We start from the raw sequence: 24,368 nt of genomic DNA on the forward strand, positions 1-24,368 counted from the left end.
ACGCAGAAACATTTATTTCAAACGAATCAATTCATTTCAAACAGAACACGTGTTATTCTCTATACTAAAATCAAACCTACACATCTATTAGTTCAGATAATGTCACGCAAATAACACAAAAACTAAATAACTTTTAAGTCAATGTTCTCCAACTGCTGTTCCTGCAGTAGATACTGTTATAAGTCGAAAAATGCAGGCGAGTAATTCACAGTAATTCAATCAATAGCGAGCTGAAGTCAGAAAGAAGCCGTGGATCAGAACTCCTGGTCTCACGTGTTGCTGTGTCTGGCAGCAGCTCATCATTCAGAGCGGCTCAGCTCCATCACAACACATTAATCATTCCCCCCACAGAGGTAGAGCAAAGCCCTCTGGTAGTCTCCACTCGTGTCCTCCTGCAGAACAACAACACATAGAATAGAGAACTTTATTAGTTTCATAAGATTCATTAGTTCTTTTTTTTTAACTATTTCTTTTCAAATAAAAACACAGTCATAAAAAAAAATTTAAAGCACCACCCATGATAATAACAAAAATTAGAATTAGGTAAAATCAGGGAATACAAAGCGATAAAAGTAAGTTTAATAAGTAACTTAATAAAATTTTACCTCCACCAAGGATTTGTTTATTCCCCTGTCCAATTGTTTGTTTGAATGGTCGTAAACAAGATTATATAAAATTACACGGGACAAAAAAGAGCCCACAAAATGTTGGCGTAGAAAAATTATTTTCTCTTTCTTTGACATTTTCATTGGCTTCACAAGGAATCATTTATGGATCTATATGAAAAATAAACCTTGCATATTTAGATGCATTAAGATTTGGTGCTGATGTGACAGATTTACATGTAGTTCCATAAGACTGTTGGTGGAGGTAAACACTCAAAACTACTGCAAACTACTTACAATCTAAAGGAATACATGTTGGTTCATTCGTACATTTTGCTGCATGTATTTATAGGTTATTTCATAATGTCTTATAAAGCAATTCAATATCTGTCATTTGGGATTTTCCATTGGAGGCAATAAGTCGTCTCCGCAGGAACATCTGGTCCCAGGAGAAAAGATTAATTCTCTTCAGCCTGTGTGAGAAGCGGTGGAAGTCTCATCCATATACAGTCTATGGTCTCATCACGCTGAACAAGGCATTTAAAGTAAATCACTGAGCTGCGCTCCATCACTGCTCCGACGTGAATGGTGCAGACGCTGCATAAACACCGTGCATTGATCTGATGGCCTGCAGAGGCACGGATGAGTGTGTTTCGCAGCAGGAGGAAACATGTGGAGTCAATTACATCTTACTGCAAATCAGTTTTTCCTTCTTCTTCTGAAGACTATATTGAGTACGTGTGTGTGTGTGTGAGCAGAACCTGGATGGTGGAGTACAGAGACGCTCCGTGCAGCTTCTTGAAACTGGCTCTGATGTCCAACATGTCCACCTCGCTCCTCGACACCATGATCCGCATCAGGGCGTTGTCGTCAGTTCCGGCGCGCTGAAAAGAAGATTCCTTCACTATATATCCATATCAGAAATTTGTTTTTAAAAGAAATTATGTGACTAAAATCGACTAAAACCATGAAGGATCTCTCTTTGCAGGAGCATGTTTAGTTTTTTCTCTGTAGTTACCTGCTCTCTCTTTCTAAAATGTAAACCTCCTAACAACAAAGACACATGTTAAGATATGAAATACAAAGAAGGGACATGCAGGGGACACTCACCCTCATAGATTTATACAGGACTTCAGCAAAATACTCCGGGACGCTCCTGACACATTTCACTGTAGAGGAAATTAAAAAAGAATACCTGATTGTTTGTCAAGTTAATTGACTTCCCTGTCAAACTGCTGTGTTTCATTTCATCATCAAAAAGAGAAATGTTGTCACTTGTCTTTGTCTCCTGTTTATGATCAAGCTCACAAACTGTGGGTCTCACCGACAGCCAGCAGCAAGTTCTCTAGATTCCCAGTGGTCTCTCCTTTAATGCTCTCCTCGATGTCGGAGCCGCACAGCTTCTTGTAGACGTCGAATACTGGAGAGGACAAAACAGACATCTATCAATCAATCTATCTATCTATCTATCTATCTATCTATCTATCTATCTATCTATCTATCTATCTATCTATCTATCTATCTATCTATCTGTCTATCTATCTATCTATCTATCTATCTATCTATCTATCTATCTATCTATCTATCTATCTATCAGTCTATCTATCTATCTATCTGTCTATCTATCTATCTATCTATCTATCTATCTATCTATCTATCTATCTATCTATCTATCTATCTATCAGTCTATCTATCTATCTATCTATCTATCTATCTGTCTATCTATCTATCTATCTATCTATCTGTATCTATCAGTCTCTCTCTCTCTCTCTCTCTCTCTCTCTCTCTCTCTCTCTCTCTCTCTCTCTCTCTCTCTCTCTCTCTCCAGCAGGTGAGTTCCAACATCCACAACAATTCGAATGGATCTAAAACAAACTGACCTTTCCTGAGATGCTCTGGGCTCCTGTTGCCAAGAATTGTGATGAATTTGTCCTCATCGGTGCCAAACTTGCCTTCACCAGCAGCGTACAAGTCCTGGAACGGCAGACACACACTTACACAATGACTCACACACACACACACAGCAACCTTGTGTTGACATGACAGAGCTGATGTTCGACCTTGTTCTCTGTCAAAACAACAAGAAAACATGTTTTTTCTTTTTCCTCAGATTGTCTCTGTCGGGTTCAGATCATTTCTGGATTCAGAGCAGTTTACCAGCACTTCAGTGTTGTCATGAGTCGACTGGTATCATGAGCGTGGGCTGTGGATCCAGACAGATCCCAATTCACAGCACAATACCAGTAATGAGAAATGTTCCAACCCCCGAAGGTTAATGAATTTATTCCATCGACTGATCCCCTGAGAAGATTCGGTCAAAGCTTTGGTGGCCTTTAGCTTCGCTGCACTTCGGAGAATCCTGATCAAATCCTCAACATGATGACATTTGAAAGAAGCTGGTGAAATTAAGATGAATGTGTTTTATAGTAGATCTGTTTTCTACCTGAGGAAAAGGATTTATCTTGGATTTTCACTGTTAAACCACTGCAGAGGAGGATTTGTTTTTGATTGTTGGTTGGTTTGATACAAGCAGGATTACGCAAAAACTACAGGACGGATTAGCTTGAAACTTGGCTGATGGATGCGATATTCGTCAGGGAAGAAGCCATAAAATTGTTTGTGTGGATCTGGATCAGAATGCGGATCCAGGAACTTCTCTTTTCTTTGTCATTTTCACCAATTTCCCAGGAAAAATTGATTGGATTGAGACGAAAATTAAAAAACTAATCTCTATGTCTGTTTCTGCAACTCTCCTCTCTAATTTGTTCGCTTTTCAGCAGCGATTACTTGAATATTTTTGTACTGATTTCCATGAAACTTGGTGGAAGAATGGGACAAGGACATAGACAAAGGGGCATTTGGTTAATTTTCTTTGTACCAATTGGCGTTTTGATAATTTTACTGATATTGATGAAAATATTCGGGTTTGATTCAGGGACAGATATTTGTTCAATTTGGTGCAACTTGATTGATTTGAATGGGACTGTTGGGCCTTGGCAGAGTTATGCATTTTAATCAGTGTCATTCAAGTTTTAATAAGCAATTTTATGATTTTGCAAAGGTTAGGTGCCAGACTATGACTGGGAGCAATCCACTAGCGTAAAAGATCACATTTTATTAGACATTACCACAATCTTTCCATAACCTTGTCACAGCGTTTTTGGCGATTTTAAATGGTTTCTCATTGGCTGTAAAATCATCTTTGAGACGTGGGATTGCTGATGAAATCCCTTATAAAATAAAATGTCTGACATAGACACAAGCTGTGTGAAGCAAATATTTGTCCATTTCTCATGTTCTGGCTTCTCACCTTGGCGTCTGTCTCGATTTTGCTCTCATCTACGTCCTCCTGCCTGCTCCCCTGAACAGCCGGACACACCATCGAGCAGACAGACGGGGGGGACCACGGACAGACAGGTGGACAAACAGAAAGACAAAGCAGGAAACACTGTGAGCTCGAGCTTCTCTCTTAACCCCCTGCAGATTAAATTAACCACAGAGTGTCCCTGAACCACGAAGATTAGGTTTCTGTCTGTAAACCACAAACACATTATAGAAGCAAATTGAAGCGTGTTGTCATGTCAGCCCCGTCCCTCCTCCCGGTCCCCTGGCACACACCTACACCTCATGACTTTGTAATGGCATCACCAGAGGTTCTCATTATCAGGAGAGGAAACATTGGTCCTCCCCCCCTCTGTACCTGGAGCAGGATCACCAGCAGTCTCTGATAGTGCCCCGAGGTGTCTCCGCAGACGTCCTTCTCCAGTTTGCCACCAAACTCTGGGGGAGAAGAGAAGAGCGGCAGAAGATTACTTACGTTACCTGGTCACAACACGCACTAATGGCTGCACTCGACACCGGTGGGGGGGGGGTCGTCTGTTTTGCAGGAGGATTTATGACAGTGGAGATCTGATTAGTCGGCTGAGAGGCCGTCTCTCTGCAGATCAAACAAACTGACCCCTCTGCCTTTGGGCCTCTGTTGTCACGGATCATTTTCCAGTGTGGTTTAAAAGACGGTATTTTAGAGACATTGCAGTAGTGACACTAACTAACTGTAAGTGTGAAAGGGAGTTAAGAGAAGTGCAGCGTTTTCATTTCTCAGACTGAACTCCAGAAGATAAAACAGTCAGAAACCAGAGGGTGCAGCACCATAGTGTATTCTGTGTATTCTGGAAATAGGTGGGTTGTGGGGAAATACTGTAGCTATTAGAAATCTATGTATTACACCAGCCACTGTTTTAATTCTGAATTATTATTCAATGTAGTTTCTTTGTGCAAAAGTGGGCACCTGCCAAAGGCCCTGGAGCCAATAGGGGTCCTTGGACTTAAGATTTTGTGTGTTTAGTTTGTTTTGGAAATATTGGAGAAAATATGATTTTTGAAAATGTTGCATGACAATAAAATTGTTCCATTGTTTGGTAAATCAGTCACAATGTATACATCATGTTCAAATTGTATCTGAAACTTTCCGTCAGTAATTGTGAGGGAAAGCGATAATTTCTCTGAATGTCCAGGTTTGAAATTGAACAAAGGAGTCTCGAATCAGAAAACTGTTTGTAAAAGTAAGATGTTCACAAAGGCTCAGACAAAAGACGTGTGTGAGGTTTGAAAACACTGCGATGTCTCTTTCTGGAGGGCAACACAAAACACTTCAACACAACAGTCCCAGTAAACAAAGGCTTCTGTCTTTCCCTGTGTGGAAATCACCTTTCTTATACACTTTGATGATTTCTTTCATCTGGGCGCCGGTCCTGGAGGCCAGGATCTCGATCAGCACGTCGTCGTTAGTCCCGGCGCCCTGGGAGCCAAACACAATGAAGTCGATATATGAAACAACATGGAGGTAAAAATAGTGTGAGTCCTAAATGCTTTGGCTTCACGTTGATAGAATGTTTGTATTTGCACCGGTATCACAAAGGTGAATGTGTTTAAAGATTAATGAGAACAAAAAAGGTTCTGGTTTAACGTTTAAGACGATGCAGTTTTCCTCCAAATTTATGAGACTGTGTGACATCTAAGAGCCGTACACAAGATGGATAGGAAGATAAATATTATACCCAACGCTACTTCCAAGCTTTTACCGAGAACTGAACAATAATTTAACATGTTCCCATTTGTCCCAACTGTCCAAAGACATTAAGGAGGTGTCATGTCTCCAGAGAGGCTCTAATGAGAAATATCCTTAACCCCTGACCTCATAGAGAAGTGAAGCAGATACAGAGACAGGTAAGAGTGGCCACTTGAAGATAATGACACCACATGACAGATGGTTTTCATCATGGAGCACATGAGCTCTGCTGAGCGTCTGGAGCACATGAGCATGAAGTTTCAAATCTAAACACCACAACGCTTCTACTGTAGATTTATTTTGTTCAATAGGTGAGAGTTAAGTTTCTTTAAATTGTTTTAAACTAATGTGACATAATGCAAACAACCAAAAACACAAGTTTAAAACCTATACTGCCATCAACCACCAGGGGGTGATCAACCTCATTTGGCTTCAGTTTTTGCATCTATCTTGAATAACAGTCTAAAGAGTTTCATAAAGTCTTATGTCATTCCAAGTCTCTTTCAGGAGCAGATCCTGTCACTGGGATGTTTAATTATAATGAAATTAATCTTTTGTGCATTGACTTCATTGTCTTGTGTCCTTGCCTTTGTTCTCTGTTTCAACTCAATTTTCTTTGTCATTTGCGATCTGCCAAAATCCAACAATAAGCTGTGGCTGTTATACGCTAAGATATTAGCGAGTTAGAGTTGTTGTGTTTGCAAAGGACTTCTTATTCAGACATCCAGCAGGTATTTGTAACATTGGATTTAATGTGGAGCCTTGATTGAGAAAATTGAATTACCACTTTACTTAAAGCTCTGCACTTTGTCTGTCATTTAGTGCTGGACAGGCAGTGTAAGGTGGGTTCATCACAGGTTTATCCATCCATTATCTGAATGACTGAATGGCTGAATGACTGATTACACCATGTTTATGAGAGAACGATAGTCCGTATATAAAGATGGGCGACAGGACAGCATCCCAAAAAACAAAGATAAATCATCTTGATCGCCCCCTGGTGGCTGGCTGCAGTGTAGGTCATAAACCCCGCCTCCTCCGTGTTAGCGAAAAAGGTCATGGAACAAACGAAAAAAAGAAGAAAGCCCAAAGAGATAAAGTAGAGCAAAGGCAACGGTTTCTTCTTAGATCTCATTTTCAAATCGTTTTAACGAAATGTTTTAAATGTCTTATCAAAATGAAATGGCAGACATTATATATTTGTTGAACGAATAGCATCACTAATGGCTCTGTCCCATTTATAATGTGGATGTTAGTATTGTAGATGCAGGTTTATCGTCAAGGCTTAAACAGATGGACGCCTTCATGTGTGTTTTTCCAGCCATGACAAGTTGAAATGGTCGACTACCAGATGGGGTCCATCGCTCAACTCCAACATCTGTGCAAGAAGAGAGACTAAACCGTATCGTCTGAGGGTTGCGACTCATTTGCAAAACGACACCTGCCGTCTGAGGACCCTTCCATCTGTTACCTTGATGGCCTTGTGCAGTTCAGAGGCATCATATGAGATGGGCGGGGTCATCAGGGCCACGATGAGACTCTCGAACAGACCCCCGAGCTCCGATTTCAGGTCACTGACCAGGTCCTGCAGTCAAACGGGGACAAATGACAAAGAGGAACAGAAACAAATACTGATTGTGTTTGTATTGAGTTAAACTTTGCATCATTTACACGCTGCAACACCTAAGAAACCATGAAGACTGTTGTGTTGTTGAGTCAGTTCGGACCTGAGGCCTTTAATTTCATGAGAAATGTAATTAACACCATCACATGAGCATATCGACAGGAAAAATGGTCGACGGCTGAAGGCAAAGTTGTACTTTATGTATTTGTGTAGCCTAGTTATTTATTTTAAAGACATTTTAAAGACAGAAGAACTTTCAGCTTCCTGTCATACGTCATTCCACTGTGCTGCTGACATGTTGAGGATAATCCTGCGAGCTGATAACCTGCAGAGGCAATGAAATATTTCCATAAACTAACAAGTAATCAAACAGCACAGGCAGCATCGTCTGAATTGATTTTTGCGTGTAATGGATCACGTAGTTTGGCGAAGCTGTGAGTGCCACAGGAAATGCATCGATGAAAAGACTGAGTGATGGCGCATTTCTTTGTTATTTCAGGGAGAGAGTGTGTGTGTGTGAGAGTGTGTGTTTGTGTTTGTGTACTAAACATCCACAGCTCCTCAAGTCCAACAATCGTCTCTTTAGCCGAAAACCATCTTATTCCCACATAAAACACTGAATCATCTCCTCCCTTTCATTTTTTAACATCTGATAAAAAGACAGTCAAATCAAATCCCCATAACACGCTCGTCTGAATAGATGAAGTTATAGACAATGAGAAACAAGGGGATGCATTTCTGAGACACACGGTCACACCGATGGATGTCTAACTTTCTGGCTCCAGCTCTGGTTTCAGCTGTTACTGCAAATGAGTCGTTTCTCTTGCACTCATTACATTTTATGACACATAATAAAAACCGCACTGCAGAAGTGATAAAAGCGAATGGGCTCATTCTGCGGCTCTGGTTTTTTCTGATAAAACGTTGTGATATTCAGAGATATTCCACTGAATAGTATTAGACTTTCTGATGTGCTTTTTATCTCACAAGCTGCAGCGTCTGTCTGTACTTCAGCTGCAGATTACATTTGCCAGAATGCTTTTCAATAAACGTCACAAATAGCAAATTAGGTTGCTGCTTTCGATCCAAAGTTTTTATCATAAAATTCTTCTGTTCGTTCTGAAGCAAATGGAGCCTGTGGGTGATGTATTATTATATAGGACATTATTAGATATTTAAATATTGATGTGTCAGTGATTAAGTCTTCTTTATAGCTACTCGAGGTTTGAGCTAGTTTTAGTTACTTTATAAAGTGAGTTTAGTCCAGTGATTCCCATTCGGCCCCTCCGAAGGGTCACATGATGAATCAGAGCGGCTGTGAGTTGATTAATGAGAAAGAGAAGAAGAAAAAGATTTTTTGTTCTTTTCTTTAACCTTTAATTTGAAAATATTGTATCATTTTATATCTCTGGGCCTGAAACATTGATTTAAATGAAACCCGCAAGATAAAGAGGAAAAGTTTCTCTTAGAAACAGAAGTCAAAGCTACACTGTGATTTTTTTTCTTTGGGGTTTTATACATAATTTACTCCTTTTTTGAAAAATGTTTGCCAAACAATACAAGGCCCAGCTGTCTTTTCCATACCTGAGAGTCTGAACAAAGATTCAGGTCTTGTTTACATTTCATCTGGTTAGTTCTGGTTTCACATTGTAACTCAGGGAGAATTCTGTGTGACATACACACGTCCTGTCGTCCAATGTCAACTTGACATTGATTGGTTTGTAGAGGGGCGTCGGCGTGTGGTCATTTCAGCAGGTGGTAGTTTTTCCGTTTGAATGGAGAAGATGAATGAACCTTATCATTTCCATCATGGTACAAACATCAGGCGCAGTTCTCCACAATAGTTCGAATGCAAATAAACGTCCCTGTTGTTCAAACACTACATCATTGGGGGTGAAGACTGCAAACAATCCTGTTTCTTCCTTAATTGTTTAATTCTGTCTCACCTTTCACACCTGCTATTTTGGTTCAGACTAGAATAAAAACTCGGAAGGTCTCGACCAAACAAGGTGTCAAAGCCCCTGAAATATATATATATATAAATGTGGATTTAATCTCTCAGTAGGAACTAATAGTCTTTGGACTGAGTGTCCGCAGGGTTGGAAAGTGGGAGGCAATGAAAGCCATACTACTGGATCATTTAGAGGAAGAGAAGAATCATCATCAGCCTTTAAGAAACAGAAAATGATGAGGAACTGGAAGAGAAACTGATGAACTTTACTGATCTCTGTGTCATAAGTGCTCTGGTACCAGGTGTCTGTCAGGCTCATGTTGGCAAGTGAGGAGGACGCAGGTGCAGATATGACCAGAAACCATCCATCAGTGTGACGGCTGCTCGTCATCAGCTCTGTGTTCCAGTCCCGGCGGCTCGCCTTACCTTTCCGCAGGCCTTTTTGAACGCTGCCTTAATTTGCTGGCGTTGATCGTTGCTGCGTGCCGCCAGGAGCATGAGGATGGCATCTTCGTCCGTACCTGGACCAGAAAGCAAATAACTTCGGCTTTGGAATCATGACAAAAACTGGCTTTTTACTCAGAATTCTTTCATTTGTCTCAAAGAAAAGGGCCAATGAAGAACTTTTCTTGTGGCACCAAACAGAGCAGGAGCTTTCTCCCACCAACAATCTGATCGATAATGCAGCTAGCGATATTCTCCCATGTGAGGAGCTGACCCCTTAAAGCCGGGGATCAGGATTCACAGGGCCGATGATCCCATAATCAATCGTTTCCAAAAGGCACCGGCACCTCAGAAACCCCTCCGGCTCAAAGAGACAAGCAAGAGCAGCAAGTGGTCAATTTCTAAAGGCTTTTTCCAAGGAAGGCTAATTATGGCAAAAATGCTTTGTTTACCTGGGCTTTCTTGGGACTTAATTATTCTCCTCGCATTGTTTTTTTTAATTACACATAAAATTACCAAGTTGATATTTCCTGTTTAATATTATTGAAAAAAAATACTAAATTGTCAGAAAGTAGGAGATGGAGATTAAAGTGGGGGAAACGGTGCTGGTGGTTGCAGCAGTAACTTGTAGCAGGGGAAGCATCAGTCGTAACACGTATGTAGAAAATGTTTATCAGTGGTTGTCATCGGACCCATTGGTTCACATTAATGACTGCAAAAATTATTATTTGATTGCAGTTTCCAAAATTAAGCAACAATAAAAAAAACAAATCAAGCTAAACAGCTTTCTGCCCAAATCAAAAACTGCACGTCACAAGTTGATTATTTTGTAAAGGTATTCACATTAATTAACAGAAGTTAACATTTAGCTTGTGTTTTAAGCGTGCTCCCCCACATGCATGTTAAATTGCGCATGTATGCTTGAATGTAAGATGCCAATGGGAGCTTTAAACCTAAATTAAAACTTAATGGTCAGTGTGAACAGGAGCAGCACAACCATCAGAAACTGTTAGTGGGCACATGAGCTTCCGTTTAGGATCCACTTGAAACATGTGAACACAAACGAGAAGACAAGGCTCAGTTGCTGCAGGTACTGGAGAGAAAATGAGAAATGTGGATTTGTTTTTCTGTGGTTGTTGCTGAAGCCTTCTGCATCAGGACCCTGCGGTGAAATGGACGAATTCTTGTGATGCTGGCTGACTGAACATGGTGAATGACAACCGCAGTGTAATTAAAAGCTGTTTGGAATTAATAATTATGTAAAATCATAGCCGATTGAGAACGTGGATGAAATTTGAGTTGGAATAATGAGCCTGGATTGGAGACATAGACCAGAAACACACATGTGACTCCCGTTTAAATAGGTTTTCCTTTGTTTTGCATCACTTCAGATACTGTCAGAAATGTCACAAGTTTATTTAACAATTAAACCCATTTCAGCTTGTTCTCTGACACATTCTCTGCTGCTGGCATCACATTACACAAGGTTTCTTTATTTGTATGCTTGCTTGTGGCCCAGTAAGCTCATTACTGTGTTTTTTGCCAAACATTTAGTGGAAATAACTCAGAACTGTCTCATAAGTTTGGGAGTTTTTATATAAAGTTTGACTTTACAACCTCAGTTCTCCTCTAATTGGACCAAACACACGAGAAAGGACAATTATTCCCCACATTCCAGAGGATGTCACTCGTTATGAGAGGCACAGGCCTGAGATTTTCAGTTCTACTGTTGGTTCAGATGGAAGCAAAACAAACTGCACAGTAAAAATATTATATTTTTATACATAATGACACATAATGTCACCTGTAGATAAAGTGGTGATTATGTTGAGGGACTGAATAACAAACAACTGCCACAACTTAAGATGATGAATTAAAACGATTCCTCCAGAAGGTGAAACGACCTCTAGCATCTCGCAGCCACCTGCCCTCGAGAAATAAAGCGTTCCACTGTGCACAGGGTTTAGGTTTTGGAAATATACGAAACCCTCTCGTGTGAAATATTGTGTTATAAAGCACATTAGAGTGGGAAAAGTAAACTGACCCATTCCCTTCATCGCTCTGCGGAGGAAGTCAGCGTCGTTTTTGGCGTTGAAGTTGGCGAACGGCCTTACGCTGCCTCTGTGCGCCTGTGGGAACATAAACAATCAGCATATCAGTAATAACACCACGTTAGGTTGTGTTTTATATACAGTTCATTTCTTTCACTGTTCATTATTTGCATATTACTTCTCGGTTCAAAAGCAGTAAATCAGGCCCAGTTTAATAATTAAAATTTAATTTCAATTTGTTGTTCCATTTCAAGCTATTCTGAGCACTAATAAGAATCAAACTTCAGTTTAAAAAAGCTAAAATAGTTTTGCTGTCTGGGGCATAAAAGATTAAAGACACTGAAAATCATCTGCAGCTTCTCTGTAGAATATTTGCTGAGGGCCATTGAAATCCACCTGGGTTTTAAATGTCGCCCCTCTGAACTCTGAGGTGAGGAAGTGTTACACGGAGTCTGGCTCCTGCTTCGTGTGATGCAGATAATTAAAAAAAACTAAAAAGTGCTGTGCCTCAGTTGTTGTTGCGCTGATTGTTCTCCAGGGAAAATTTCATTTGAAGCAAAAGCAATAAAACATCTGCCTCAAAGCTGCAACCTTGTTTCAGACTCCACGCAGGTGGGAGAAGTGAAAGAATATTGTCTCCCCCGCCTCTCTCAAAGATTCTGTCTATTACTCCTTTTGTTGGTCATTTGTTTTCAGATTGATTCTGTGTGTGTGTGTGTGTGTGTGTGTGTGTGTGTGTGTGTGTGTGTGTGTGTGTGTGTGTGTGTGTGTGTGTGTGTGTGTGTGTGTGTGTGTGTGTGTGTGTGTGTGTTAAGATGTATTCAAGAGAACATCCTCTTCCTGCAGCGCGAGGATGTTTACCTTGAGGTGTCACAGCCTCGATCCTGAACGCATGCATCATAAAAACTTCAATTTGACATCACGGTTTCTCTTCAGAGACAAACCCAACAGTTGTTTCTGCAGTGAAATCAATCACAGGATATTTTTAAACCCCTTCATTCACTACTTGGATGTGAATTGTTCTTTTCAGTTTCAGTTCTTTTATAACGACATTTTGCATCCAACACAAAATGAAGACACGATGTTTAATATTGTGGTTCTATGCAGTTGGTCCGTCACTTTCATCCAAAACAAAATATCTTTGCAATAACTGGATGGATTCAAATCTTATACAGGCATTCGTGGTCCCCAGAGGATGAATCTCAGTGAATCTGATGATCCCTGTGCACTGACGACATAAACTATTGCATTATAACACTGATGTATTTTGTTTGTATGATTAATTATGATTGTTTAAACGTGCACTTCTGCAATGAGCCAATAATATAATAATATATGGGCACTTTTCCCAGATGTGAGCATATGACTCTGATACTGACATGAATTTATCCATATAGGAAACTGCTAATTAAGGTCACTGTCACATGAGTATATCACCACAGAGCTGCTAGTGTGGCTGTAAACATGCTGCTATTTGCAGAACAATGTAATCAATGGATCCTAAAAAACATTATATTTTTGGAGATGCAATCTTTTCAGCAACATTAAAATACTCAGAACTCCTAAAATAGATTTTTCCTGATGGTCGTGATTATGTTCTTTCTATTTACTTTCCCAGTCAACTTCAAACTATCACCAATCAACAAATATGAGATGGGCCGACTGATGAGAACAGCGTCAGTGCTCTGGCTTTTAATTCAGTATACTTTATAGACATGTGTGTTTTCTATTGTTATTATGGCTTTTAAAACGCTGTTGTTTGTTTGTTTTGTCTTATTCTTGGTTCATGAGTCAGTCGGGACCCACTTTGACCTGCACCAACCTGAAGGAAACAACAGGCAGTCAAGGGGCCATCAGGGAGCTTAGTCTCCTAATCATGCTTAAATGAAATTGTAACCCAGTTGGGACACAATAGACACTTGCACCCGTAGTCTCTGTGCACAGGGTAATTCAATACGGCACAAATTAGACCCACGTCCTCAACTGAAGCTGAGCTCCTGCCATCGCTTTGCTCCTTGAATTAACTTATCCTCATCAGACAGTCGGAGGTCTCTCAATAAGCCGCAGAGGATAAAATCAAATCAAGGATATCAAATGGAGCCTTCTCCTTCTCCTGCCTCGGTGAGCGTACTGCACGACTCATATGTTTTAATGATGAGTGCAACTTCCCACAAAGTCCTTTCTCTGAATAAACGATCATCCAGGAGTCAAGAGTATCACGTTTTCAGTGCGGATGCAAAGGAGGATTAACCGAAAAAGGAGAATTCGGTGTGATGACAATTCAATTACACTAATGGGAAATAAAGGTTTAGGGTTGTGTGCTTCTGCTGACAGCTTTTTTCTAATGTGCATTGTTTAAGACTGATCAGGCAGAGCACTGGGGCTTGAAGAGGCAGTGACCTTTCACACACTCCATTACACAAACACACTGTGTAGGTTAGAGCTGCGGCTCTGGCTGAAAACACATTTGTCATCATTTCAAACACAACATTTTAAAAAATATGATAAAACAGTGGAGAGAAAAACAAAAGGACTCACCATCCTGTTTGCTGATGGAAGACAAACGTCGTCAACTGAAATAGATTGAAACAGATCCTCTTATAAAATTCCACCTGAGTTAATGATTTAAAAAACAGAACAGCTCATGTTTTTGCTCTTACCACCAGGTGTGTGTGTGCGTGTGTGTTCCCTCTCTCCACAGGTGAGTCCTCCAGCTCAAACTCCTTCTGGCAGCAGTGTGGCCGGGGAGAAGCTGACACACAGCACACACTTCCTCAGCAGCGGTGTTTTCTTTCACTCCCTGTCAGTCAAACCGGAGATCGTGACTCCCTGTATCCAGTTGCATGTAGGTCACCTTCAAAAAAACGTGAGGGGGGTTAAATGTTGAGGTGTCACCAAGGTGTTGTTTTTATAGATGTTTTTACAGTTAAAATGTGTTAATAGTAATTATCCCCAAAATAAACATTTATAATATATATCACCTCTTTAATAATAACTGTACAGATGGAAAATAAAACTCATGGAGACACACACACCCTGAGATCACATTTTCTTATCTGTGGTCAATAACAAAACAAAAGTTTAATTTCCTAATGCTTGTTATAATATATTTTTGTATATTACATTTAAACTCATTTTCTGGGTTGTGGAATAAGTATTTAGATATTTTAAATAAAACACCAATACAGCACAGTATTGACCCAAGACAATGCTGAAAATACTATTTACGTATTTGATTACTAATTCATTTGCACCTAACTATGTATTTGTTGTTGTTATAAACTGTTGGTTAGTTTAGAATAACGTATTAAGGGGTTCAAATGTAGGCTGCAGTATAATAATATAAATATAATATATTTTAAAAGCTCAAATATAAAATCTAACTTATAAAGTGTTAAATAAATAAAATATTTACCTACAAGTAGCTTCAGAAAATGTTCTATATGCTAATTTTGAGCTTCATCATCATCAATGTCAACATAGTTCAACATTGTGAACATAGTTAATCATCGTGTTGACTTCATGTAAAGTGTAATTCTTAATCAGGTGTCCGTTCCCTTTTTGCTCGTTGTGTTGTCCGAGGTGTCGTAGAAACGTGTGTTATGACAAACAGGAGCCGAACAGGAGCTGTTCAGCCGAGCGGAGCCCTGATGGGCAGCTCACATATCATCAGTGCCGTCTCTCATCACTGCAAACCTTAATTAAAGTGAGCACTTGAGAGGAGGAGAGTGTGAACACGGAGGGGATCCGCTTACGGAAGCTCGCTGTTTCATCTGCAGTGGACGGCTGGTGGAGCCAATTTCCTTTAATAAACAAATACGAGCAGCTGAAAAACTCGTTAGATTAAACTGAGAAGTTTACCCACATGAGTGAGAAGCGTGTTAGTCCATCAGCATCGAGCCTGAGCATGTTTAATGAACCATGTAATGGTTTGGATTTTCAATATCATGAACCTATAACCATTCAAACTGGATTTTCTTATTCCTGTATGTAACTGCTTCTTTTAATCCTAATATGTTTGGTTCCTTCTACATAAAGTACTTGATATGACAGATGTGTGGTGGTGGTAAGAGCCTCCGGGCAAGAAGGTTCCTGGTTCAAATCCTGGCTGGGGTCTTTCTGTATGCAGTTTACATGTTCTCCCAGTATTTGTGTGGGGTTTTGTCCAGGTTCTCTGACTTCCTCCTCTCGGGGGGGGGCCTTCTCTCAGCTCTGGGCCCCAGGTAATTGAATACTTTGCAAAAAATAGCTAAAAATGACGATTGCAATGTACGATTTCAAACCCCTTAAGATATTCAGTGAAAGTGAATAATGAAGAATAAATATTAAGTTACAGGTTGAAGTTTGCTCAGGTGGAGAAAGCAACAGTATCAAGAGATTTCAGGTTATAAAGGCAAAGTCTGCCAACCTGCAAACTGCTGACTGTTGGATTCACTTCCTGCTACCAACCAGCAGTTGTCAGTGTCAAAACTGAATCAGGGTGAGATTTTCATTCATGAGCAGAGCGCCGAGGGACATCCTGGTATTCAAACCCGCGGACAGCTCGATTTGTCAGGTGCTGACTGACAGAAAATAAACTCCATCATTTATCACAGGTGGATCCCCGGCCAGCGCCGATCGGCTCCGTGTGCTTCCTCTCCACCGATGGTTGAGACACAGTATTTAGCATGAATAACAAGTGGATAACCGTCCATGACTCTGATGCATGTAGCCGACCACATGGAGCTTCTTACTGACAACAAGGAACTTTGATGGTCCCACTGCATTCTGAAAGGACGTCGCATTCAGGAAACTAACTTCAAGATTCTAAAGAGCTGATATTGGCCAGCAGATTTTATTTTAAAACATATCGGCTGTATGATGCTCACATTAAGACCTCATCTTAACACTTTCGTACAGTGTTGCCAGATGTACTTATCGTATTCGTACGATCATTTTACCCTCTGTACGATGTACGATCAATAACACATTTTGTGACACTTAGTATTATCAGTTGTAATCTGGATAGTAAAATATGATCACGTGTGTATTTACGTATCTCTTCTCACGTGACGTCATGCTTGTGATGATGAACGTGACCATCACGCTTAACACAAGTCCTTCCTGTCTCACGTTTCAAAATAAGAGCCTTGTGCCTTGAAAAGGATTGTTTCTGTACAGTAAATCGCTTCAGAATCTCGACACAGCTTTGAAACGTCAGTATTGAACGTCTCATCCCTACTCTGGTCACTTTTTCCTCGAAATACGATAATTTTAATCTGGCACATTTCATATTTAGCCGAAGCCATAATTTTGTTATCACAACACCATCGTTGCAGTAGGCTACATATGAAGTCAGTGGTTTGTTAGCTTAGCTTTGCAAAGACTGGAAAGTGGGATAAACAGTTAACTTGGCTCAGTCCACAGGTCACAAAATGTCCAAAAGACCTTGTTTTAATATTTCTGTTTTTAGCATTGATAAGTTATGTTTCAGTAAACAAACATTAAAGGTCCTGCTAGTTTGTTTCCTTCAGACAAATCCCTGCTACCTGTTTCCCCATGTTTTCCATTTTTATGCTGCCAGGTTCTTATTGAAATTGAGAGTCTAGTATCAATCTTTTCATCTAGCTCCTATCTGAAAACAACAAAAAGTATAAAATGCAAAATGGTGGAGACTGTTGTTTTAATAAGAGCTAAAGGTTTCCTCCCCGCAAAGACATTTCAGTGATGATGGCCTTTAATAAAAGGGTGTGAGTACACTGTAAACATGGAGGCATCAAGTAGGCCAGAAGGACTCATAAGGAAATCGACTGTCGAGGTCTAATTAACACTCTCCCCTCGGGGCTTAGAGGCTATTGATCCCTTTCACACAGCCCAGCCTCCTGTGACTTATGACTGAAGAAGAATTAAACTAAATGACATCATGAGTTAGATTTACCAAGTCACACGAAACGAAACATGTCTCCAGGTTCAACCAAATAATACCATTTTGAATCCTGTGGGAACGAGGGGTTGATTTTAGCCTTTTCGCCTCAAGGGCCTCATTTATATTGTCCCCTGACGTGGACGCGGGAGTTTAAAGCAAGTGGCTTCACAGGTTCTTTCATATTTTTTTCATCAGCGGCATATCCTCAATATCCCTCCTGCCGAGTCTCCGATGAGATGAGACGAGTGCAAATTGCCCTCCTGAATGTGTCGCTTTAATCAGCATGAATCGAGATGCAGATTTAATCTTGGCTTCGGCAATTCGCATGGTTTAGCTCGGCTGAGCAGATTCACACAGGAGATGAGAAGAAATAGCTGTTGCATATAAGAATGACGTTTTTTAATTACTCAAGGGAACATAGAGAAGACTCCCTGTTTAATACCTGCAAGATAACACCAGAGCAACTTAAAAAGCTGTTAAAAGAACAGACGATAGTTTCTATAAATAAGAACCATGAGTTTTTATTATTTTGTGAATGGATATAAGCACTTCTGTCCATAACAAACCATTTTCCAAAAACATTTTCTTACATGATTCTGCAAAGGCACATTCAAGCACTCCATCAAGCCTCAGTCCTGGCAGTGTTTTGGTAGGTTTTGTGCCATTTTTTCCCAATTTCTCACAACACGTGCTGAAACCTCTGTTCAATGCCAGGCTTCCTGAAAGAGCGCACTGGCTGCATCATGGATTTTGCCACAGAGTTACTGAGCTGCTTGAGGAGCATCCAGAGAAGAAGCATCATGAGAATCAGGAGTCCGACGAGCATCCCCACGTACAAGCTCAGGTTCCAGCCCCAGCCCAGTGCCAGGGGCAGCGAGGTGGAAGCCACCAGAAATTTTCTCGGGGCAGGCATGGGGTTAGGCAGCAAACCACCCTCCCCTGCCACTTCCAGAAACGCTCTCCTCTCCCACTTGGATCTTCTCAGGGGTTAGAAAGCTGCTGTGCTGCAGCAAGAGGAGCCATTCTTCAAGCAGGTATCCAACTGGTTTAGTTATGGTATAGAAATCCCATCAGCTTCCATGGTTTAATCCTCCAGTTGGTCACAAGAGTGTGCAGTCAGTGATAAAGCAGACCTGTTGCGAGTGTGTGCACGGTCCTGGAGCTTTCCAGCATCCTCCAGAGATGAAATGGTGGAAATCTCAGCGCAGCCGGGCTCTGCCTCCCTTCTGCTGTCACACTCCAGAGCCAGCCTCCCAATCTATCATGAGGGGGGGAGAGGCAGAGCGATGCCTTCGACGCCATTGGCTGCCTTTAGTCCACTTTAACAGGGATAAATCAAGTCACTGAACAGAGGACATTGATTCTATTGTCATTTGGTATGTGATCAGTGTACAGGTTACACAAAAGGCAACACTTTGGCCAGGAATATCTAAACTCAGACATTTGGAGGTTTCAAAGTTAATTTATTTTGTTTTTTATCAGGCTTTATTTCCTTGTACCATTAGCACAAACTAATGCAAGACAATAAATCCTACAAATTCAATGTTAAACTGTTCAGCTAAATTTCAGACAATTACAGGGTTTGTGCTACAGTTGAAATGGTTACTGTCCAACTTTTTAAATCCAGGATAAGCTTAAACTTGCAATACAGCTCTAGGGTCATAATATAGCATCTAAAATGATAAAACACCTCAAATTGTTAAAATTACCTACATGAAAGTAAGACTTACTGCAGGATTGTTTAATATGCCAACTGAGTGTTCTTCACTTTATTAGATCTTCTCAGGTTAAGAAATAAAACATTTAAAGCACAAGAGTATAGGTTTCTTCCAATAACCCATAATGCATCTAAAGACTCATACAGTATTGTCAAAGCTGATAGTTACTTTTTCTATTCATGTTAGGTGTGTATAACCATTTAGAGGTTTTTAGACATCTGCATCTTAAGTTTTATAAAACAGGTTTTTAAGTCTGCATGAAGAAATCTACTCCGACCAAATCTGGTCCTCTGCTGCCCCCTTGAGTCCAACGTGACCATAAAGATGCAGACATGAAGTCTTACTTTAAATGCAATTTTATTTACAAGAGCCATAGTTTACAGTGCAGAAGATGCCTTGAAAAGCTTTTAACTGCCAAGACACCAATGTAATGAGACAGCTGACTCCATCATGACAGACAAAATATACTTTAATCTGCATCATACAAGGCCAAACATTTAAGTTACACCACTTTTAAAAAAGCTGTAGCTTGTGTGGAGCCAACCTTGTATAAATGCCTTTTTAAAAAAGTGTAACCAGCAACAATAACTCAACCATAAAGTGAAAATTGCTGGGTTTGAGTACATTTAGACATTTGGTGGAGCAGAGATGCTGCAGATCAAAGCATCAAGTGGTGGTGACGACTTCTACATTTTGTCTGTGATTAAAAAGTCAACATTAAAACTGCTTGATCAACCGACACAACTTGGCACGAGCGTCAGACTTTATATAAAAATATCAGTAAAAACTCTAAACATCCAGCACGACTCCGAGAAGAGCAGATCGGATTGTTAAACTGCGTTACATAAGAAAAAAATTAATTTAAAAAAAGACTGACAGGGGGTACAACTCTACACGGACAAGGGAAGAAGTCAGTTCAGCTGCAACTTTGCTGGAGGGTCGATGCCAGAAACACTTAGGTACCTGAGAGAAAGAAAAAAAAAAAGACAAGTTATTAGGCCATTTATACAATACAAAAATTTCAGACAATGCAAATGATGCCAAGTTTGTAGTCTACTTACTTTGGGGTCTTGTACTTTTCCTGGACAGACTGCTGGGCATGCTGAGGGGCAGCGATGTACGTTTGGTGCAGCTCCTCGACACAGGGCATCAGATCTTCCAGGGAGTAGCCAGACATCTCAGTCAAAGACTTGGGCTGAGGAAGAGACAACTGGGTTAATTTGACACATTTGTATAACAGAAGCCAATTGGTTTCTGTGAAGATAAACTGGCAACAGCCCTAAACAGAAGCTTTCACAAATAACCAGAGTACAAACCTGGCATCATCTGTCCTGAGAGATCTGATCACAAGTATGTGTGTTCACACTGGGGATTAACATGCGCCCTTAATGAGTCTCCTGTGACCACGTGTGATCGGAGCTCACTTCCCCACTCTACATGCAAATTAAGACTCATGCCCTTTGTTTTAATTAAGACCAAACAATGTTTTGAGCCAGTCAGAGTTTAAAGATGTCTGGAGTTACTGTGTTGGTGCGATCAAAGAGACAAGTGAGGAGTCTGAATGACTCTCATGCAGCTATGATGCTAGATTTGACCAATTTAAGTAAAGTATTGATTTTGTGGTGGTTAAACAAAATCAATGATTAAATAAAAAATATATATATATCCATGTCATAGTGAAACTGCAGCAGGTCAGAGGATGTCAGCTGAGCAGGAAGTCATTAATTTGTGGAATTTGAACCTGTTAACCTTTGACACTACTCACCCATGAGCCACCAGTCAGTGCGTGGTTGGCCAGGGTGTAGGCTGCAGCAGCCGTGTGTGAGGGCAAGTACTTTAAGAAGGAATCCGAGTCAATCAGACTGAGCTCTCCGAGGTACTGAGGGGGGGAAGAAAAAGCAGTTTGAAGATTTGGTTAAGAGCAATGTTAGGGATTTGTCTGACAAAGCCAAAGGGATAAAGGCGCTGCATGCTCACCATTGCCATGCTCTCCACCTGTTTGCTAACAGACTGGCACTGGAAGTACTGGGTCAGAAACTGGTTGATTGTTGGTGCTGCCAGATCAAAGGAGAGCACTTTAAGCACCAGATGCTCCATTCGCAACACTTGCTTCTTGGTGTAGGTGTCGTCTGTGATGTAAACGAACTCGGCCACCTCAGGGGGGTAGATCTCTTCAAATTTTCTGCATGGGAAGATTTAAAGTCACATCACACAGAAGAAAAGGCTTGCCTGTACAATTGTGTAGAGAGAAAATACTGAATAAAGTTTAGATTTGAGAGACACGTACGAAGCAAGCAGCATAGCAGCGGTGCCGACCAGCTGAAGCTTCCCCCTCAGGACAGACATGGAAGAGAGGAAGCGGTCGATGTAGTTTACGGCCAGATAAAGTGTCTCGTTCTGCAGCTTGTACTCCTCTCCCACCTCGACCAGCCAGTCGACCAGGATGGCCCTCATGCTGTTAGTGATGTCTGGCTGCTTTTTCATGTAGCCGGCTTTAGGCCTGGATTTTACCTATTGGGTGACAATATAAAGCATTTAATGGCAAACTTGACATCTTTACTCATACTGAGTGGTGGGCAGCAATGTTTTTAGTGAAGTGAAGATACAGGAGCATTTGCAATCTCACCTCCACTTCCCTCAGGTACGTGTGGATTTCAGCAGCATATTCTGGGACGTCATTTACATTAGAATGCTTCTCCTCCCCCTCAACCACAGACATGTCCATGGGAGAGTCTAAATCAGAGAGTTTTACATTTAGTGCACATTCAAAATCATGTTTATACAAATAAGATTTGATGTGAAACTGAAATTCGAGATTATATATGGACCACAACGCACCGAAGCTGACATCCATTGCCGATGGAATGTCAATGGTGGCGAGGGGCTGCCGGAGCCGTCCCACAGCATTGTCGATCTTTGAGTCTTCAGCGACGGCCTTGGCTTTGACAGCTTCGACCACCTGCTGTGGCTTTTTGATGCAGGCGCCATCAGGCTCATCAAGGTGGACCTGGAATGAGGGCTGCTTAGAAGCGGGCTTCTCGAAACAGCTTTTGCTGAAATCCTCTTTACAAGACAATTGCTGTGATGACTCCTGGAAGAATTCAACAAGGTTCAGTTTAGAAACAGGGTCTCATGAGGGATTTCTCTGCAGCAAGTAGCATAAATGTATACAAGACAAGTGAAAAGGTGCAAGAACTAGCTTGGGGATAAGATGATGGGATGCAGGTTTTGTATGAAGAAATTTAGCAATTTTACAGGGATCAATTTAAAGTGAATCCGCTAATGTTTCAGAAGTTTGTGTTAAATGTAGGTTAAACTATTTAAATTACCAATATAAGCTTGCAGTTGAAATACAAGCTTCTGATTGGACATAAGCATAATGTGATCTTTGTGTGAAGGACAATAAATAAAAGTGCATTATACAATTTGGCATTTTATAAATTTACCAGTGGATTAACGGGGGAAATAATTTGCTGCAGCATTATTTAAATACAACACATTCATTGTTCCCGTCACAAAGGCGGGACACACACATTAATGCTGCAACAAAAAGTAAACGGTGCACACAATAAGTGACATTAAAATGGCGGACAACCTGGCTCCCAGGAGTCGCTGTAGCTCTATAGAAGCTGCATTTAAATCTGCACATTAGTGGGAATGAGAGGATGCATGTAAATGGCAGTGGATCCGCGGTGTGTAACATCAACTGGCTTCCTGATAACTGGAGCGTGTTGGCCCCAGACAACCCCACAATGCCCCCTTATCACTACGGTTATCATTAGCAAACACTAGCAGCAGCAGCTAGCCGAGCCACCTAGCATCCTCACCTGCTTTGTGCCGCGCTGGTTCTGGGCTTTGCTCCGCTGGTTGTTCTGCAGGGCTCCCAGCACGGTCCTGCCGGCCGCCTGCTTCGGGGCCAGGTTCTCCTGGTTCTCGGTGGCCCCTCGGTTCTTCTGCGAGCCCCGGAGCCTTGACAGCATGTTCTCCTGGTTGTGATGCTCGCTAGCCGCCTCGGCGCCCGCTCCCCTGTTGGACCCTGACATGTCTGTGCAGCCGCCGGGTGGTTCCACGAAGCTTCCCGCTGCTGCTCGGAGCTGTTCTCACCTCCCGTGGAATAAAACAAACAAAGAAACGACTCGCAGAGAGCTGCACTGGAGCTCGAACGGAGGCTAGCGTTAGCTGTTAGCTCGCGGAGGGAAGTGCTGCAGCAACGTTCACAAAAAACAACACGATGCGGTTGAGATGGCAACGGCGCAGGCGAAACGCGGCGAAACAAACAAAAAACACGCACAACCAGCGGGTCAGTATCTGCGGTGCGGTGGGAAATTAAAGTGTCATTAAGGCGCCATACTCGTCCAAGCTCCGCGAAGTGACCACCGACCTGCAGGAAGAGAAGCGAACAGCTGAGCTCGGTCCATTCACACCCTGACGACGCGTTCTCCCAGTTCAAGTAGCCCGCGAGGATTGAAACGGACCAATCAGGGGCCGCGCCGGTAGTGACGTCCGGGAGTGTACGGGAGCCGGAAGGTGGACAATTCGCGTGATTAGAAAATTCAAAACCGGTTTGAAGGAAAAAGTCGCGCACGGAGAAGAAAGTCAACAGCAAAACAAAATTCAAAACAAATCATTTATCAGCTCAATGGAGGAGGAAGTGATTGAGTTTAAATAAAAATAACAATATTACTGTTAAAGTATTGACATCAATATATAGGGTCATATAAGTATTTATAATAATAATAATAATCATAATCATAATCATAATCATAATAATCTTTATTTATATAGCACCTTTTAAACGTTTACTTACAAAGTGCTTTGACAGCAAAGCAAGAAAAGTAAATATAAGACAAATACTAATCAGCAGGATGCAGGAGCCCAGACAGCCACGTTTAGGTGGTCGGCAACAAGGTTGTGTTGAATTTAAATGAATAAATATAGAGCGGCTGTGTTACATGAAAACTTGAACACAAATATGACTTGGCAGAATGACTGATGATTTTAC

The 24,368-nt window shown here is 41.2% G+C and overlaps 2 protein-coding genes across 2 annotated transcripts; both read right to left on the reverse strand.

The window, feature by feature from the left end:
* Nucleotides 1–9: 9 nt before the first annotated feature.
* Nucleotides 10–14,513, reverse strand: anxa5a (annexin A5a). Its single transcript, XM_047340579.1, has 13 exons — nucleotides 14,404–14,513; nucleotides 14,282–14,316; nucleotides 11,737–11,821; nucleotides 9,675–9,769; nucleotides 7,145–7,258; nucleotides 5,313–5,403; nucleotides 4,306–4,385; nucleotides 3,916–3,966; nucleotides 2,486–2,579; nucleotides 1,930–2,025; nucleotides 1,716–1,774; nucleotides 1,367–1,489; nucleotides 10–392 (listed from the first exon to the last, which is right to left on the reverse strand). The coding sequence occupies exons 2-13, from the start codon at nucleotides 14,282–14,284 to the stop codon at nucleotides 333–335; spliced, it is 951 nt and encodes a 316-aa protein (XP_047196535.1). The 5' UTR covers nucleotides 14,285–14,316; nucleotides 14,404–14,513; the 3' UTR covers nucleotides 10–332.
* Nucleotides 14,514–19,706: 5,193 nt separating this feature from the next.
* ccna2 (cyclin A2) lies at nucleotides 19,707–23,806 on the reverse strand. The gene is made up of 8 exons (XM_035162100.2): nucleotides 23,194–23,806; nucleotides 22,205–22,457; nucleotides 21,993–22,099; nucleotides 21,654–21,877; nucleotides 21,344–21,548; nucleotides 21,132–21,245; nucleotides 20,428–20,561; nucleotides 19,707–20,329 (listed from the first exon to the last, which is right to left on the reverse strand). Exons 1-8 carry the CDS (start codon nucleotides 23,407–23,409, stop codon nucleotides 20,278–20,280), a joined length of 1,305 nt encoding a protein of 434 aa, XP_035017991.2. The 5' UTR covers nucleotides 23,410–23,806; the 3' UTR covers nucleotides 19,707–20,277.
* Nucleotides 23,807–24,368: the final 562 nt, after the last annotated feature.

The sequence above is a fragment of the Hippoglossus stenolepis genome, chromosome 7, assembly GCF_022539355.2.
Source record: "Hippoglossus stenolepis isolate QCI-W04-F060 chromosome 7, HSTE1.2, whole genome shotgun sequence".
In the NCBI taxonomy this organism is placed as follows: Eukaryota; Metazoa; Chordata; class Actinopteri; order Pleuronectiformes; family Pleuronectidae; genus Hippoglossus; species Hippoglossus stenolepis.

Excerpts from the sequence above, each read along its gene's own strand:
- anxa5a (XM_047340579.1), bottom strand. Across the intron at positions 4,386-5,312 it reads CATCAAAGTGTATAAGAAAG|AGTTTGGTGGCAAACTGGAG; the intron begins GTGATTTCCACA and ends CTTCTCCCCCAG. Across the intron at positions 2,026-2,485 it reads CCCAGAGCATCTCAGGAAAG|TATTCGACGTCTACAAGAAG; the intron begins GTCAGTTTGTTT and ends TGTCCTCTCCAG.
- ccna2 (XM_035162100.2), bottom strand. The coding sequence starts at position 23,409 with ATGTCAGGGTCCAACAGGGGAGCGGGCGCCGAGGCGGCTAGCGAGCAT. Across the intron at positions 21,549-21,653 it reads GCTGCTATGCTGCTTGCTTC|AAAATTTGAAGAGATCTACC; the intron begins GTACGTGTCTCT and ends CTTCCCATGCAG. Across the intron at positions 20,562-21,131 it reads CACTGACTGGTGGCTCATGG|CCCAAGTCTTTGACTGAGAT; the intron begins GTGAGTAGTGTC and ends TCTCTTCCTCAG.